The sequence below is a fragment of the Rhinoraja longicauda genome, chromosome 22, assembly GCF_053455715.1.
Source record: "Rhinoraja longicauda isolate Sanriku21f chromosome 22, sRhiLon1.1, whole genome shotgun sequence".
NCBI classification, from domain to species: Eukaryota; Metazoa; Chordata; class Chondrichthyes; order Rajiformes; family Arhynchobatidae; genus Rhinoraja; species Rhinoraja longicauda.
In genome coordinates this window covers 19198314-19216341 of record NC_135974.1, presented here as the reverse complement: position 1 = coordinate 19216341, position 18028 = coordinate 19198314, and the positions used below count along the sequence as shown (strand labels likewise).

At 42.6% G+C, this 18028-nt stretch overlaps 2 protein-coding genes across 3 annotated transcripts in view; one reads left to right on the top strand and one right to left on the bottom strand.

Annotated features, from left to right (window-relative positions):
* manbal (mannosidase beta like) overlaps positions 1-298 on the bottom strand; it is a 40000-nt gene extending 39702 nt beyond the window's left edge. Inside the window, exon 1 of one of the 2 annotated variants that reach the window (XM_078419311.1) lies at positions 183-298. The gene's annotated coding sequence lies outside the window, so the exon portion shown is untranslated. The remainder of the gene's footprint in view (positions 1-182) is intronic. The other variant, XM_078419312.1, reaches the window with a different exon arrangement.
* Positions 1-17822, top strand: part of LOC144604592 (glucagon family neuropeptides-like) — a 29123-nt gene extending 11301 nt beyond the window's left edge. Inside the window, exons 2-8 of the mRNA XM_078419213.1 lie at positions 8514-8655; positions 8769-8873; positions 10147-10266; positions 13230-13334; positions 13461-13577; positions 15429-15514; positions 17815-17822. Of these exons, the coding sequence (XP_078275339.1) occupies positions 8794-8873; positions 10147-10266; positions 13230-13334; positions 13461-13577; positions 15429-15514; positions 17815-17822 (516 nt within the window). The 5' untranslated portion in view covers positions 8514-8655; positions 8769-8793. The remainder of the gene's footprint in view (positions 1-8513; positions 8656-8768; positions 8874-10146; positions 10267-13229; positions 13335-13460; positions 13578-15428; positions 15515-17814) is intronic.
* Positions 17823-18028: the final 206 nt, after the last annotated feature.

The window sequence follows — 18028 nt, the reverse complement described above, 5'->3', positions numbered from 1 at the left end:
TCAACATGGGAACAGAGTGGGGAGGATAGCAACAATGTGGCAGCGACAGGCCCGTCTGGGACTGAGTCCCTGCAGCGCCAGCGCCAGCGCCGCTACCACTAGCAGCAGCCGCCGCCGGATCGCCTACAACCGAACGCTTCGGCCAGCTGGACTGCTGCGGCTTTATCGTACACCAAGCTTACCCGCACCCCATCTCCGCTCCACGTTATACTCAGGAAGCTGCGGCTAATTCAGCCCAACGACAGGAAGTACCGCCCACCCCTCCCTCCTCCAGAGCTGCTGCACTATCGGAGAGAAGGGAATGCACCGGCGAATTGTGATCTCAAACCAGCTGCTTGTTAGTGTGGAGGGAGTGTAGTCTATCGTGCTTTTCAAAAACTACAGGGAAGTAGAAATATAAAGTTTCGTTAGAGCAGCACGCACAAGATAAACCGATTGGTTGCAATGCAATACCACTCGATACTGGGTCTATTCTTGATTATGCAACGGTATTTGTTCTAAACTACCTAATTTCCAGGTATTTATTCACAAAATGCTGGAGTAACTCAGCAGGTCAGGCAGCATCTCAGGAGAGAAGGAATGGGTGACGTTTCGGGTCGAGACCCTTCTTCAGACTTCGACCCGAAACGTCACTCATTCCTTCTCTCCTGAGATACTGTCTGACCTGCTGAGTTACTCCAGCATTTGTGAATAAATACCTTCGATTTGTACCAGCATCTGTAGTTATTTTCTTATACTACCTGATTTCCAGAATCCATATTAGAGTTATTGTTGTTTAACAAATTATCAGCTGAATGGAGTTTGTGTTTAGTGATGGTGCTTCACACTTCAAGAGTGTTTTATTGTCACAAAATGCTGGAGTAACTCAGCAGGTCAGGCAGCATCTCAGGAGAGAAGGAATGGGTGACGTTTCGGGTCGAGACCCTTCTTCAGACTGAACTGAAGTTTTATTGTCATATGTCCACTCCCGAAACGGAACAATGACGTTCTTTTACTACCAACTTCAACTTCCCATCAACTTCAGAGTAACTCCAATGCAGGATGATTTACTTTGAAAGTTTTGCTTTTTCTGATTGCACTTTTTTTTCAAAGTCATGACGTTTTTATGTCGTTCAGGGTGACATGCAGACTTGTTGAGACGCAGATTCGCCCCGTTGTCAAGTTTACATCAAGAGTACAATTCACATTAATGTTTCTGGTGCAAAAAAAAAGAAATATCGTGATGTCAAGAACTGGAGAAGAAATGTGTGATGTGGGTCGGACTCATTTCAACAAGTCTGCGTGTCACTTTGGTGTTAAGGATACATATAAAAGCTTATTGCATTTTCCTCATTACGCGAAAACGAAGAAAAGCAATTCTAAAGTGTTTACCTTGTCTGTTCATTGCTTTGATTACTTTTATAAATTAAAACAGATTTCGGCAGATGGAACAATTAAGTTCGGGCAAATAAAGTTTTACTGACTATTTCCAAATATTCCGTATAAGCAAAAACAAGGGATTGTTAAACTCATAATCTCCAAACGTACAGAGATTGGGCGATTAAACATTGTTAAACCATCGGATGTACATCTTGAGATGAGTAACAGCATATAATATAACGGAGGGATCAAAAACTCTGGAAATTGAAATTGTTTTCTGTTAGTAGAAGAAGAGTCGTCTTGAAACTCTTGCCTTAACATTTACAGAGCATTATGGAAACATCTCAGAGGGCAGATTGGGTCCAGATTCTATCATACCACTGTAAACACTGCATTGAACAAAGAATGGGCGATCGAAGGCCATCCTATACAATAGCACTCAGAGAATCCATGATAGTTATTCCATTCTGGTGCCCCCTGCATCGCGGCTGCAGACCATGACTTCCGTGTCATCTTATTCTCATCTAAATCCAGAGTTTGGGGGAAGGGGGAAATCATTTTTTAAGGGAAATCAGGCGAAGCTCTTTGGGTGTTAATCCAAGACTCATTCACCAAATGACCGCCAATCAATAAGTATTCCCTGAGTTAATGTATTTGTACTTCGTGTTAACATGTGAAAAGATACTAGAGACCGACGTGAGATCGGTCCCTCTGCTTAGACCTTCCATTGGCTTCATTGAGATTGAGTTCTGAAGGTATCTCGTAACTCTGGACGAGGGAGAGGGGAAAGAAGGAAGTGCAGAGAGTGGTAGGGAGGGGTCCTGGGTAGACGAGAAGATGAAACGGTAGAATTCAACGATCATGACATTGGCTTACACAAGGAATATGAGATGCTGTTCTTTGGAATATGAGATGATGTCAGGATTGGACCTGGGGTGCTGTGAGGCAGTCACTCTACCCGCTACCCCCCTTGTGACACACTCACACTCACTGTGACACACTCACACTCACTGTGACACACTCACTTCTGTGCAGAATTTTAGAAAATCTACAACACGGAATATTTGCCCAAACTTATGTGATTAACTGATTATGGAGCAACCTGGACCCACCTTAAATCACATCTGCATTTAGTGCCAGTCATGATCTGCCATGCTGGAAGAACCATTGTGCCACTACATGGCTAAGACTGGAATCTGATAGTGCAATATTGAAGTAGTCAGTCCTTCGCACACTACAGATCAGAGGGACTGGAACAATGGGAAGGGGCATTTGAACTCCCTTTAAGCATTTTGATAGACTGGGTTCCATTTCCTTCACTGGTAATTTTTAGTATGACAAAACCCATAACAATAGTTCAAGTCAAGTCTATTGTCATACAGCTCTACAGCGGGTAGTCCATAGAGCTCAGAGGGCCATCGGAACACAGCTACCAGACTTGGAGGGCATCTACAACACACGATGCCTCAGAAAAGCCACCAGCATCCACAAAGACTCTTCACACCCCTGCAACAGTCTGTTCGAACTCCTTCCATCGGGCAGACGATACAAGGCCTTCTACGCCCGCACCTCCAGACTCAGGAACAGCTTCATCCCCAGGGCCATAGCTGCTATGAACCGGTCCTGCTGAGCCGGATGGCCACAACGCATAGATCAACTTGCACTTTACCCTGTCTAAAAAACTGTTACAATTGTTTCGTTTCGTTGGGTTGCTGTTAATTACTTAAATTATTGCATCGTATGGGAGGCGCATTCCCAATCTCGTTGTACCCCTGGGTACAATGACAATAAAGATATATTGTATTGTATTGTAATGTATATGCACAGGTATGGTGAAATACAGGTACGATGAAAATCTTGCATGCTGCAGCATCACTGACACATAGATTCAGACAACACTTGGAAACAGAAATTATACATAACGTCTACATAAATTACACCTAAATTCTATAAACAGCAAAAAGAAAAAAGACTGCAAAAAAACAAGATATTATTGCAAAAAGTAATTAGAGAAAGATAGGATTAGGGTCTTGCAGAAACAAAGAACTGCAGATCCTGGTTAATACACAAAAGGACACAGTGCTGGAGTAAAAGAAAGCTGGAAAAAGGGAGAGGCAGAACAAAGCATGGGAGGTAAGAGGTCAAATACGTGATGGGGGTGATACGCAGATGGTAGGAAGGAGGACTCGAGGTAAGAATGGAAGGCACAAGACAGGTGAGAAAGTAGCAGAGAGAGTTGGGGGGGGGGGAGAGTGGGTGAAGAGGAGAAATAGGTAGGCGTCCATATGGGCCACAGCAGAGGGAAGAGGGGAGAGGGAAGAGAGGAGAGACGTAGGGAGAAAGGGAGGGGATTGGGGGGGGGGGGGTGTTTAGTGAGAGGTTACCTAAAATTGGAGGATTCAATGTTCGTACCGTTAGTTGTTAGCTACCCAAGTGGAACATGAGGTACTGCTCCTCCAGTTTGTGTGTGGCTTCAATCTGGCAATGGAGGAGGACCAGGGCAGAAATGTCAATGTGAGAATGGGAGGGGTGTTAAGCTGGTTAGCAACTGAGAGATCCAGTATTCCTTGGCAGACCAAGCGCAAGTATTCAGCAAAATGGTCGCCAAGTCTATGCTTGGTCTCGACGATGTACAGGTCACATCAGAAACACTGGATGCCGGAGATGAGGTTAAAGACTTGCACGTGAACCTCTGTCTCATTTACGACAGAAAGGGTTATCCCACAGTTATCTGGACTACACTTCCTCCCACCCTGCCTCTTGCTGATGCTATTCCCTACTCTCAATTCCACCGTTTTTCCCGCATCAGCTCCCAAGATGATTCTTTCCATTCTAGGACATCCGAGTTGTCCTTTCTTTAATAAACGTGGCTTCCCCCTATCTGTCATAGATGGATTCCTCACCCGTGTCTCCTCTGTGACCTGTAGTTCTACTCTTGCTCCCCCTCTCCCCAGACAGAACAAGAATAGATTTCCCTGGTCCTCACCTTTCACCCCACCAGCCTCCACATCCAACATATCATCCTCTGACATTCCCGTCACCTCTAACGTGATCCCAACACCAGTCACATCTTTTCCATCTCTACCCATTTCCACCTTTGCGCAGAGGCCACTCACTCCGCAACTCCTAGGTTCACTCATCGCTTCCCCTGGTACTTTCCCCAGCTACAGTAGGAGATGTAACATCTGTCCCTATACCCCCTCCCTCTCCTTCATCTAGGGATACCAACAGTCCTTCCAGGTGAGACAGAGGTTCACGTGCACCTCATCTAACCTTATCTACTGCATCTGATGTTGCCAATGTGGCCTCCTATACAATGGCGAGACCAAGTGTAGATTCAGCGACTGTTTCACTGAATGGTCCATCAGTCCTACTGGTCTTTCAGTTGCTATTAAACTATATTGCTGTGCTCCTAAATGCCTTGGATGACCCCCTGGGAGTTTTCTCACAGCCTTTGGTTCAGCGAACTCAATGCCCTCATCATTTAAAAATCTCTCCAACCTATGTCTGCAAGTCCATTATCTCGATATCCTATAGTCTTATAATTCCAATCTATTCACATTTTCCCTCTTTCGTTTGGAGCCTTGGTGGGAGAGTTTTCTGCTTTTTTGCCCAGGGTGAGATCCTGCCTTTCTCCTTCTTCCATGCACTAACCATTCTCCTGTTACATTGCGTTTTTTTTCTTCCTTAATCCTTAATCAGCCCATGCCCATCCAAATGCCTGTATATCCTATCCCTCAGAATACTCTCCAGTAACTTACCAACTACAGATATTGATCTCACCAGCCTATAGTTCCCAGCATTTCCCCTGCAGCCCTTCTTGAAAAGAAGTACATTTGCCACCCTCCAGTCTTCCGGGACCTCTCTTGTATTTAAGGACGACTCGTAAATTTCAACCAGGGCTCCCGCAATTTCCTCTCTAGTTTCCCACAATGTCCTTGGATATATCAGATCAGGCCCTGGAGATTTGTCTACTTTCAAACATGACAGTACCTTCAGTACTTCTTCGACAGTAACCCTGACTCTACTCAAAACACTTCCAATGACTGCTCCACTTTCCTCCACCCTACTGTCTTGCTTCTCGGTAAATACAAAGGAGAAATACTCATTTAGGACTTTGCCCATCTCCTGTGGCTCCACACAGAGGTGACCGCTTTGATTCCTGAGAGGTCCCACTCTCTCTCTAGTTACCCTTTTCCCCCTTATGTATTTATAAAATCTTTTGGGATTGTCCTGAATGCTACCCGCCAGAGCTATCTCCTGGCCCCTTTTTGCCCTTCTGATTTCCTTTTTTAGTTTACTCCTTAGTTCCCGAAACTTGTATATGGATGCACTTGATCCCAGCTGCTTATACCTGTCCCATGCACCCTTCTTGTTTTTGATTAACATCTCAATTTCCCTCGTCAGCCAAGCTTCCTTACGTTTGTTTGCCTGCTCTGCCCTTTACTTTAACGGGGATGTACACATCCTGAGCTTTCTTCAATAAACTTTTAAAAACATCCCACTTGGCCGATGTTCCTTTCCCCTCTAATAACCTGCTCCGGTCAACTTGAGCGAGACCATCTGTCATACCCTCAAAATTGGCCTTACCCCAGTTGAGCATTTTAACACGTGGACCCTCTCCGTCCCTATCCATAACTATCTTAAACCTAATCACACTGTGGTCACTGGTCCCAAAAGGCTCCTCCACACACACTTCATTAACTTGCCTTTCCCAATTTGCCAACACTAGATTCAGTGGGGGGAAGGGGGGGGGGGGGGGGGGGGGGAGGGGGGGGGGGGGCTCCACATACTTCTTCAGAAAATTCTCCTGAATACCTTTGAAGAATTGCACCCCATCTAAACCCTTCACACTATGATTTTCCCAGACTATATTGGGAAGGTTAAAATCCCCTACTACAACAACCTTATTTGACCTGCAGCTGTCTGTAATCTCCCGGCACATTTGTTGTTCTAATTCCCGTTGACTATTCGGGGGTCTGTAGTACACCCCCAATAAGGTGATCATCTCTTTCTTGTTTTTCAGCTCCACCCAGCTTTTCAGTCTTCTGCCCAGTTCCGTAAATTCTTGTTGCAGCATCTCCTTCCTCTTTCGATCTAGATCATTTGTGCCAACATGCACAAATGGGTGAAATAACTGCATGCAAACATTTAATGGTCAGTTAAAGTATATCAATGCCCAAATCTCATAGATAACTAATTATTTCTTTTCAAAAGGAAATTAATTTGGCATAATGGTTTGTTAAACAATTCCAAAGAATATGTAAGAGAATTACATTGTGGAAGGAGCAAATAGACAGAGTGCAAAAAGACAAAAGAGATTGCAGATGCTGCAGACTCTGAGAATAGTCAGCTTTAGGAAAGGAGGAAGTCAGGTTAGCATTCTGTGCAGCATGTAAGAACTTATGGTTCATTCATAGAAAGGATTTCACTTATATTTTGGCTGATTTAATTGTATTGGAGTATTTCCAATTACGGCACCTGGCACTCGAATATTCGACCATAAGACACATTCATATGAGATGGTTTTAACAATGCTGTTTTTATCCATATTGCCTTGAGGGTCTCACTAAAGATTTTGTTTTGTAAGTCTCAGGAGAATTTGTTAGAGTGTACATCATATCTACTATTAATTGTAGCACAACATGTGGGCATGCAATATGTAAGTTGAGACAATTATGTATACCATAATTTTGGACTTGAACAACCAATTTTATCTTAATTGCTAAATAAACAAAACAAGTATTTGGAAGATATCAATGGAAGATCATTGACCCAAAATATTAACTGTTTTCTCTCTCCAGATATGTTGCTAGACTTTAGACAATAGACAATAGACAATAGGTGCAGGAGGAGGCCATTCGGCCCTTTGAGCCAGCACCACCATTCAATGTGATCATGGCTGATCATTCTCAATCAGTACCCCGTTCCTGCCTTCTCCCCATACCCCCTGACTCCGCTATCCTTAAGAGCTCTATCTAGCTCTCTCTTGAATGCATTCAGAGAATTGGCCTCCACTGCCTTCTGAGGCAGAGAGTTCCACAGATTTACAACTCTCTGACTGAAAAAGTTTTTCCTCATCTCAGTTCTAAATGGCCTACCCCTTATTCTTAAACTGTGGCCCCTTGTTCTGGACTCCCCCAACATTGGGAACATGTTTCCTGCCTCTAACGTGTCCAACCCCTTAATAGTCTTATACGTTTCGATAAGATCTCCTCTCATCCTTCTAAATTCCTGTGTATTTCTAAGTATACACAGCATTCTCTGTTTTATTAATATTTGTAGACACTATGTTTGCTCTATTTCACTCCAAATCTTTTGAGATTGAGGCAACCCGCAAATTCTGATAGTGCAAGGAGTACTAATTTCAACTCTTAAATAGTTTTAGTATGGAGAGTCACAAGCTGCTAATGCAGGAAATTATAGAGATATTTAACAAGTCAGGCAATATCTGATGAGAGGCAAAACAGAATTAATGCTACAGATTCTGTTCACATATTTAATAGTCAAATGCATGTTTCATAGTTGAGTTGTAATTGTAATCCGGCTTGCTGTCTGATCAACAAGTTACTAATCTGCTGATAATGTCAGTTTTACATTCTTTTTCATAATTATATTGATTATTTAGAAAAAATTTTTTTTTGCATGTGCGTTCTCCATTTAGGTGAATAGTTTTTCATTGTCTCCCCATTCAGAAACTACATCGAATTTTAATTCGTAGAAAACTTTTACTGCTAACATACTAGATGTTTCTGATATTGATTTCAGATTTCCAGCCTTCATCTTTTCTCGATATCTCTGCTTGTCAATTTTAATTTTCTCACTGCAAATCTTAACTTTAACCCTTTAATACCCCCCCCCCCCCCCATCATGTAAGATGATGGAAAGGAGCCACATTATGAATGACAAATAATATTTAATGATGATGTGAAGAGAGAAATAGTTTGTGGAAACCTTCCATCTATTAATGAGATGCTTCGGGTTAGGTATACATTACCAGAGAGACTGAGAGAGAGATACAGAAACATAAGATGTCCAAGTGTTGTTTGTGAACTCGAAGATTAAGACCTCTGGTGGAAATTGCGTACGTGTGGAGAGGGCAGGATGTTTCATACCTGATGCAACCAATGGTGTGCGGTCTCCGCCCCTCCCAGATGCGAAGGGGCTGCTCGTGGCAGACAGTGCGAGGCTCAGAGAGCGCTATAAATTCAGCCGAGGACCCGCTGTAAAGCATCTTATCACATCCGAGCTCTTCATCGTGACGAACTCGCCGCGACCGACCAGCTCATTACAGCAGTAAGTTCCACCGGACGGGCGTTTTCAACCTTGGACTTGAAAGGCAAACTTTTAAGCAAAGGTTTTGATAATTGAATGTTGTTTAAATTTCTTTCTTTTTTTCTATTTCTAAGGTAGATTTCTTCTTTTGGACAGAAAATGTTGGACAAAGTCTCCCTCCTACTGTTCTACTCTCTTATTGTGCACACGGTGTGTTCGCCGGTGTATCCAGCTTTAAGGTGGGGTTGGCGAGACAGCGATTGTACCTATAATCCGTGTACTCTTATATATATGGTGTTTATAAATTGTATATGACCTCGTCTGGTATTATACAGAACTGATCACAGACACAAATGCTCCGACTGTGACAGAATATTAGATTGACGTTGGGACTCTAAATGTAACAAAAACAAATGCTGGAAGAACCCAGCCAGTCAAACAGCATGCGTGGAGAGAGAAACAGTTAAAGTTTGAGGTGGAACACCCCCATCACGACCTTCGCACCTTCAGCGCTGCTGAAGTGTTCGACCCGAAACGCTGACTGGTTTATCTTTCTACAGATGGGACCTGGCAGACAGTTCTTCCAGTTTTCCCCTTCTTGTTGCAGATATTAGCATCTGCAGTTGTATTTACTTTTTACCTCCTGTGTAACACTGCCTATATATATATATATATATATATATATATATACACCTATAGTCTAAAGAAGGGTCCCCTCCCGAAGCGTTGTCTGTCCATTCCCTCCACATGTGCCTGACCCGCTGAGTTACTCCAGCACTTTATAGCTAATAGGTGCAGGAGGAGGCCATTCGGCCCTTCGAGCCAGCACCGCCATTCAATGTGATCATGGCTGATCATTCTCAATCAGTACCCCGTTCCTGCCTTCTCCCCATACCCCCCTGACTCCGCTATCCTTAAGAGCTCTATCTAGCTTTGTGTTTTGCTTGAATATGTTTGATTGAATTCGTTATCCGTAAAGTTTAGTGACTTAACCCTGTTTCCAGCTCTGCTATGAAACACAGTCCTTTCATTTAAAGTCAATTAAACGCTCCCAAACACACACCACTCGCCATCGTCTGCTCGTAGTGGTTTGCCTTTAGACTCTCACAATTGTAAGTAAGACACTAAGTATAACGTCTCTGAATGGGGAAAGTCTAAAAACAACGGAGCGAATGTTCCATCTCTTGCTCAGTGGTCATTTTCCGATTCTTATTGGCATGAATAGATGGGAGATGTGTTGTGAGCCCCTACTGTCTTAAGATGTAAGGTGACTCGTTTAAACATGCTGAGTGTAGTTTGTTTGGGTTTAAGTAAAGCACAATGTTTCGTACCTGAAGCCGTTTTGCAACTTGGATTTGAAACATTTTCCTTTCGTTTAAAATCATGTCGCGATACTGAATATAATTTCCCCTCTGTGAACTGTTATTAGAGGGGTCCCGTATCAAGCGATTTTCGGCTGTTTGGTTAGATTGCTGCTTGTAGTCAATCGATACTAAGTTTGTATCGTTATAGATTTGAAGACAGGTCGAACCTGCGGCAACTGCTCAGTACCTCACCAGAGGAGACAGGCATGGGGCAGGATGGAGGGATCTATGAGGACAAAGAATCCGGTGTGGACACCACCGGGCAACGGTGAGTCTGGACCTTGGCAGCCCTGAAGCTGCAGTACATTCCGATGGACACATTGTTAACAATTCCATTTCTATCCGTTTAGTGCCGACATGGTTTGAGCCCAATTTCCTTTTTCCTGTATAATCAGGTCCTAAAAACAATTATAAATGTATAAAATGTGTAGGAAGGATCTGCAGATGCTGGTTTAAACCGAAGATAGACACAAAAAGCTGGAGTAATTCAGCGGGTCAGGCAGCATCTCTGGAGAAAAGGAACAGGTGACGTTTCGGGTCGACACCCTTCTTCAGACCTTTATAAACATTTACAGTTTCAAAATCATTATTATCCCCCCCCCACACACACACACACACACACACACACACACACACGTCTTCTGACCGTTGTCTGTTAGAGATAAACCAACACGTTGACTTTCAGTTCTATAGCTTAAGGCAATATGTTACTTATCCCAGTTTGATGAAATTGCCAGTTTAAATGCGAGGGAGAAACGCCAGTGAAGTACTTGGGTCAAAAGATGATAGATTTTGGGATATGTGAAATACTAACTTTGGTAGGTAGACCAAAATTACAATATACATATATTTTAAAGTGAGAAATATAACATTTATGGGAATTTAGAGGTCCTCACGAACAAAGAGAACATTAAGGCTGAAGAGCAAGCAAGAAAGAAGTCAATTAATGTCTCACCATTTATTGTAAGGGAAATGAGTGAGGTAGTCTTAATGCACTTATGTAAGGTTTTGATTAGGTCTCACCGAAAGCACAGTAGATTTGGTAACAAACCTGGATTGGGTGGAGATGGGAATGAGGATGAGGTAGTTTTAATAAAACATGCAGTTTTATGAAGATAGTTTAATCCATCAATCACTGGCCGGGCTTTGTCCTGCCCTCACCTCTTTTCCAGCTTTCTCCCTTCTACTACAATTAGCCTGAAGAAGCATCCCGACCTGAAATATCATCTGTCCGTCTTCCAGCGATGCTGCCTGACTCACTGAGATACTCCATCACTTTGTGTCCTTCGGCGTATCAACCAGCATTGTATTTCCTTTTTCAAAGGAAATTCCTATTGGGGAGATATACTGCAGCATGAACTTTTGTCATTTTAGTTGAAGTCTTGGATGAAATGGTGAATTTTGTTTCAAAACTCTCTCCACACCACTTCTTTGTTACTGGAGAGGGTCACCCATAGCATGGTCTATCTAACCTTATAAAATTCTCTGTCTTGGTGGCTGTAGACCTGAAATATAATCTATCCAGGTCTTCCAGCAATGCTGCCTGATCCGCTGAGTTACCCCAGTCTTTTTTTTTGTCTGCAATTCCTTGTGTCAAAAGATAACTTACTTCTAGGTATGGAAGGCTGCCCTAAGTGGGGGAAATTAACTAGATTGGGTCTTTCTTTGGAGTTTAGAAATAATATCTTGAAGCAAATAAGCATTGATAGAGGACTTACTAGAATAGCTGTTGAAAGGCTGATCTCAACTTCCAAGGGTGAACCATGGCATCTCCATCACCTTTTCACCATGCATTGCCATCCCAGAGCTCCCAATAACTAGTTTCTATCTTTCTACCTTTTCGATATATATAATTTCATTCATAGCATTTGCAAATATGCAGAGTACATTCACTTGTTGATATTCTTAGAACAGTCATCCCATTGCATTTACATTGCTTCAGCACCACACCAAGTCACTTTTATATTCATTTCATACAATACATTCCAAGGTTATCTTTTGACCTGATTTGCACCTCCTCAATATGCAATTATTGGAGTACTGTATAAATTGTGGCTATTCCTCACAACACCTTTGCATTTAACTGCACTAAGCTTTCATGCATCTATCAGCGTGTAATCCTGGACCACACAATGTACTAGTTTGCAACATTTGGCTGTGAACAGCTCCTTCCATTGGAAGTCTTGTATCAGTTTTAGTATCGGTGTATTACAGTGAGAACACTCTGTCGTGCAGAATCCCGTGTTGCAAAGATCCTCAGGATGAAGTTGCTAAGGACCACTATCTCTTTCCAGATCACCTAAGCAAATGAAGGAGGTGGATGCCAGTCTCAACTCAAACCCAATCATTTCAAATACAGTGTAGGAAAACAACTGCAGATGCTGGTACAAATCGAAGGTATCACACAAAGCCGGAGTAACTCAGCAGGTCAGGCAGCATCTCAGGAGAGAATGAATGGGTGACGTTTCGGGTTGAGACCTTTCTTCAGACTGATTTCAAATACAGTGTTCAGTGATGCTGACTTTCTAGCTGTGAGGGAGGAAATGATCGATGTATTGAGGAGTAATTCTGCCAAATGATCTTGAGAGTTTGCTCAATGTTGCACCATCTACTTTCCCCGCAAGACCTAATTGCGGACTTTGGACTTTTTGTCTGTGGCTTTAAAACTATTAAGCTGCATTATTATCCTGTTAAGCTGCAGCAAGTAAGAATTTCATTGTTCTGTTGTCAGTACATATGACAATGAAACACTGGACTGGTCACTATATTCTGCACTCTGGTTATTTCTATCTCTGCACTACCAGTTGCACTACTGTGTGATGTGATTGCACTCATGTATAATATAATTTGACTGGATAGCACTCAAACAAAGCTTTTCATTGTATTTCAATATAAGTGACAATAATAAATCAATACCAAAGACCAAGCAAACCACAGCCAGATTGACTTTGGGCCAAGAGTGTTCCTCTGCAGCAACATTTTTTTGTTTCCCTTTTACTGTTTCAATATAAGCACAATCATGCTTGCTGCTAGAAGATTTAACTGTTACAATGTTGACATATGATTTCCATTTCAGTATTTTATTGAACTAAAAGGCTTCTCAGATTGTAGTTTATTTGTTGCAAGAAGTTGGCTTTGAAAGAAAAACGCAGCCGTTTTATATGTCTTTATCAGTTCTGCATGAAAATGATAGAATTCTCAAGAGTCCTTGCTATTTGTTACTTCATTCAGGACTGAAAGGCATGCAGATGCGGTATTCACCAACACCTATAGGAAGGTGCTGGGCCAGATTTCTGCAAGGAGGTTTCTGCAGTCTATCATGGGCAAAAGATTGGGGTGAGTTAACAGTGACGCTTACATCAGTTTATTTTGCCTAACATGACTTGAAATGTTCAAGTCAGACCTCGTGTAACATTTGGATCTAATTTTATCTTATTTTAATAGGGAAAACACCCTTGATAGTGATGACAATGTCTTAGCCAAGAGGCATTCTGATGACATCTTTACAGATAACTATGCTCGATACCAGAGACAGATGGCAATTAGAAACTACTTGGCTGCAATTCTGGGTAATCAAAGGTATACTTCAAACTCGAGCCAATTGGCATTGTACATTTCAAGGTTTCAATATAATGTGCATTTACTTTTTTTACTTGAAGATTATTTATCTTAATTCCACATAAACCACAGAGAAGCAAGTTATTAATAATTAACACTCAAAGAAGTTGATGAAGACAAAGCCGTAGACATTGTTATATGGATTTCAGCAAAGTTGGCTGCTCTGAAAGGTTAGATCGCGTGGGATCCAGGGAAAGCTAGCCGACTGGATAGAGAATTGACTTCATTAAAGGAAGCAGAGGGTGATGGTGGAAGGTTGTTTTTTGTACTGGAGGCCTGTGATTAGTGGTGTGCATCTGAGTTCGGTCTGGGCCCATTGCAGTTTGTGGTTTATAACAACGGTTTGGATGAGAATGTACAAGGCATTATTAGTGAGTGTGCAGATAACACTAAAGTAGGTGGTATCGTAGATAGCAAATACAGCAGGATCTTCATCAGTTGGACAAATGGGCTGAGGAATGGTTAATGGAGTTTAATTCAGATAAGTGCGGGGTGGTGCATTTTAGGAAGTGAAACCAGGGCAGGAACACAGTAACTGACAGGGTTCTGGGGAGTGTTGTAGAGTAGAGGGATTTAGGAGAGAAGGTACATAGTTCCTTGAAAGTGGCATAACATGTAGATAGGGTGGTCAAGAAGGCTTTTGGCTTGTTGGCCTTCATCAGTCAGGGTATTGAGTATAGAAGTTGGTATGTTATCTTACAAGACGTTGGTGAGCCCACATCTGGAATATTGTTTTCAGTTTTGGTCACCCTGAAAAAGGAAAGATGTTGTTAAGCTGGAAAGGGTGCAGAGAAGATTTACGAGGATGTTGCCAGGCCGTAAGGGCCTGAATTATAGGAAGAGTGGCGCAGGACGACACAGTGGCGCAGCGGTAGAGTTGCTGCCTTACAGCGCCGGAGATCTGCGTTCAGTCCTGACTATGGATGCTGCCTGTGATCAATTGGGTTTTCTCCGGGCGCTCCGCTTTTCTCCCACACTCCAAAGACATACGCTTGCTGCTGGAAGATTAATTGGCTTCAGTAAAATTTTAATTGTCCTTAAAGTGTGTAGGATAGTGCTAGTGTTAAGGGGTCAATGCTGATCGGCGCAGACCCACTGGCCTGTTTCCATGCTGTATCTCTAAAGTCTAAAGTAAGGTCAAAAGTCTAAAGAAGTTGGGCAGACTAGGACTTTATTCCTTGAAGTGGAAGAGGATGAGGGATGATTTTATAGTGGTGCATAAGATCATGAAGGAAATAGATACAGTAGGTGCACAGAGTCTTTTACCCTGACTAGGGGAATCAACAACGAGAGGACATATGTTTAAGGTGAGAGGGGAAAGGTTTTATAGGAACGTGCGGGACAACATTTTCACACAGAAAGTGGTGGGTATATAGGACGAGCTGCCAGAAAGTCAGGTTGGACTAGTGTAGATGGGGTCGACATTGGCAAGTTGGGCTGAAGGGCCTGTTTCCATGCTATATAACTATGCCTCTGATTCTAATATAAGACAAAGGAAAGCATACATCATAACGAGTAGCAAAGTAACTAATCAGTGCCGAACTAAGCTATAATAAATTAGAACAATGAAATTAGATTTGGCTGAGCTGCTGAACACTCAACCGCTCTACAATTGGTTTTAGGAAAGATGAAGATGCTACATCCAGCTGTTAGTCCAGTGTGCAATTCAATGAACCATTGTGCAAAACTATATTTGTATGCTTAACAGAAGTGGGATCATTTATTGGTAATAATGGTAGCTTTAAAAAAAAATCAAACCATTCTCAGTAGTTTAAAAATCAGATTGGAGTTTATGATTGTTGTGATTTACAGCGGACTTGAAAATATAAATTCGCGGCAGCTCCCTGAGACCATTTCTGCCCCTCTGGAAGCAGATTATGGCACCATCCCCACTTACGGTAAGTTTTCAGTTATTGAACTCCTCTTCAATTTCTCACCTGCTTTTTTGAAGATAATTCTGGAATACAGTTCGTCCTCCAATTCCTGCACTCGTGATAAGTGACTGCAGATGGTCAGTGATGCTGAAACATTTACATGCGAGTCCAATTGCATTTGATCTGTGATCACAGATGAGAGAGTCACTTTCACAACAGGTCCAGTTCTTTGTGAGATTTAGGTAACAATTGAGTAAATAGTATCTGAGCACATACAGAGTGTCGATTTGGAGATCTGGAACGTAGTGGCAATAGGTAGCATCACTTGTGAAGAACCAAGATCTTGCCACTCTGCTGAATGCCAATATCTACTGAACAGCTGAGTAAATGCTGAGAAATACAACAAGACTTCCAGAAAAGCATTTTCTAGAAACTGGCTGGTGCAGCCCACATCTATCCAGGACCCAAACCCTCTAGTTTAGTTTAGTTTAGAGATACAGCATGGAAACAGGCCCTTCAGCCCACCGTGTCCAGGCCGACCAACGACCCACCTTACATTAATGGTTCAATGGTACTTTATTGTCACATGTACAAAGGTACAGTGAAATTCATTTTTGTCAACAGTTTAGTATAAGCAGCTTGATATAAAAGCACTTAGATACATCTTAGTTAAGCATCTCATATACAGTACATGTGTATTTTAGTAGTATACTGAAGCGATGTACAGAGTCACCAGATCTGCTGCCATTTTCAGGTCCCAGTTGTTGTAAGTGCAGGGTTCTTGAGTTAACCATTGTTCTGGCGGCGACGTAAAGTTGGCCTGGCCAATGGTGTCCTCCACTCCTGCCCCACCACTATAGGCCATGTCCGGTCCACATGCTTGGCCTGTTGGAGCGGTGCCCGGTCTAGACGAGCCCTTGGCAGCTGCAGGGCCTCCAGTGGCCCACTCCTCCATTGAGGCACTGCACTGCCTCCCGCAGCTGGTCTGCTTACTGGCCCTCTCTTCAACTCTTCGGTACTCTGGTCTACGAGGGACGAACAGGGGCTGGGCTCCATGGCTTCCTCCGTACAGCCCGCGGCCTGCCAGGTCCTCCTGCGTCCCATCACGGCATCCGCCAGGTTTCTCTGGGCAGGTCCTTGGTCCACGGTGGGCGAACTAGACTTGCTGGTGGGTCTTGCCGCGGCCTGCCAGGATACTCTCGCCGCGCGGGTTACCGGTAGTTCTATGTTATTCCAGTTTCACATCCTATATGCTAGGGACAATTTACAGAAGCCAATTAATCTGCAAACTGCATGTCTTTGGAATGTGGGAGGAAGCCGGAGCACATGGAGAAAATCCACTCGGTCGCAAGGAATACGTGCAAACTCCATACAGACAGCACCTGTAGTCCATATCGAACCTGGGTCTCTGGCGCTGTGAGGCAGCAATTCTACCGCTGCGCCACTGTGCCACTCTAAGTTGGCTTGCAGGGAGGCAAGCTCCCACCACCATAGCTAAGAGTCTCCTACTGTTGGGACCACTTTGTGATTAAGTATATTGTGCTTCTACGTTGTGGCCAGAATGTTGGCAATATATTCATAGCTTCTAATGTAGGTAATACAGCGTACAATGCTCCTATTCATTACCTGCGGTCCATGCAGTGAGAGATCAGAACTGTGATTGTCACTTATCAAATGATTAACTTATGATGGGAAATATTGACAGTAATGCATAAAGTAGACTCTACCTAAGTTAAGGTTGGCTTCAGGCAACTTTGGAAGATAGAACCAAAGCCTATCTTTTGCACCAGATTCATCAACAACTAATGATATTCTACTGTAGATGTTAATTAATCAACTTGTTTAATTAATAAATGGAATGTAAAATACAAACAGAATAAATGTAGAATGTAAAATACAAACAGAAATTAAGGAGACTAGAATATTTCCCAATTCGTTATAAGTAACTGCGAGCTAGTTTTCCATTGGGTCTTGTTTGGACAAAATGCATGAACATTGCCATGATTTATACCAGTACTTCACTTTTAGTTATACCATCTTTATTAATATCTTTATGTAATCTTGGGGCTCGGAGAGATTGGGTTTTGCAAACTTTAACCTAAGCGTTTGGAATTGGGTAATTGAAGTGTTTTCTTTCAAAGAATAGATTTCATGTTCTGTATTGGAGAGACTAAAACCCAACATGTGTGGATTTCATGGTGAATAAACCTGGCCACCGCCAGCTACCACCACCCCAACTCCCACATTTTGTTTAAATCTCAAGCCACTGTATCTCCTCAAGTACAAAAATGAATGCAAATGATTTTTTTTTCTTTCCTTCACAGTTAATTGATGAAATGATGGACGAAGTGCTAAATCTCCACCCTAATGGTTCATGTGTTTTACTTCAGAGAGAAATCCTTCATGAAATTATTTTTGACGCACAGTATTATACACTAAATTTATCGATAGATTTGGCAGGAAACATTATTTTGATGCCGGAATTTCTGATATTATGTTAATGTTGTATGTGCATGATTAGTAAAGTCTTATTCCTTT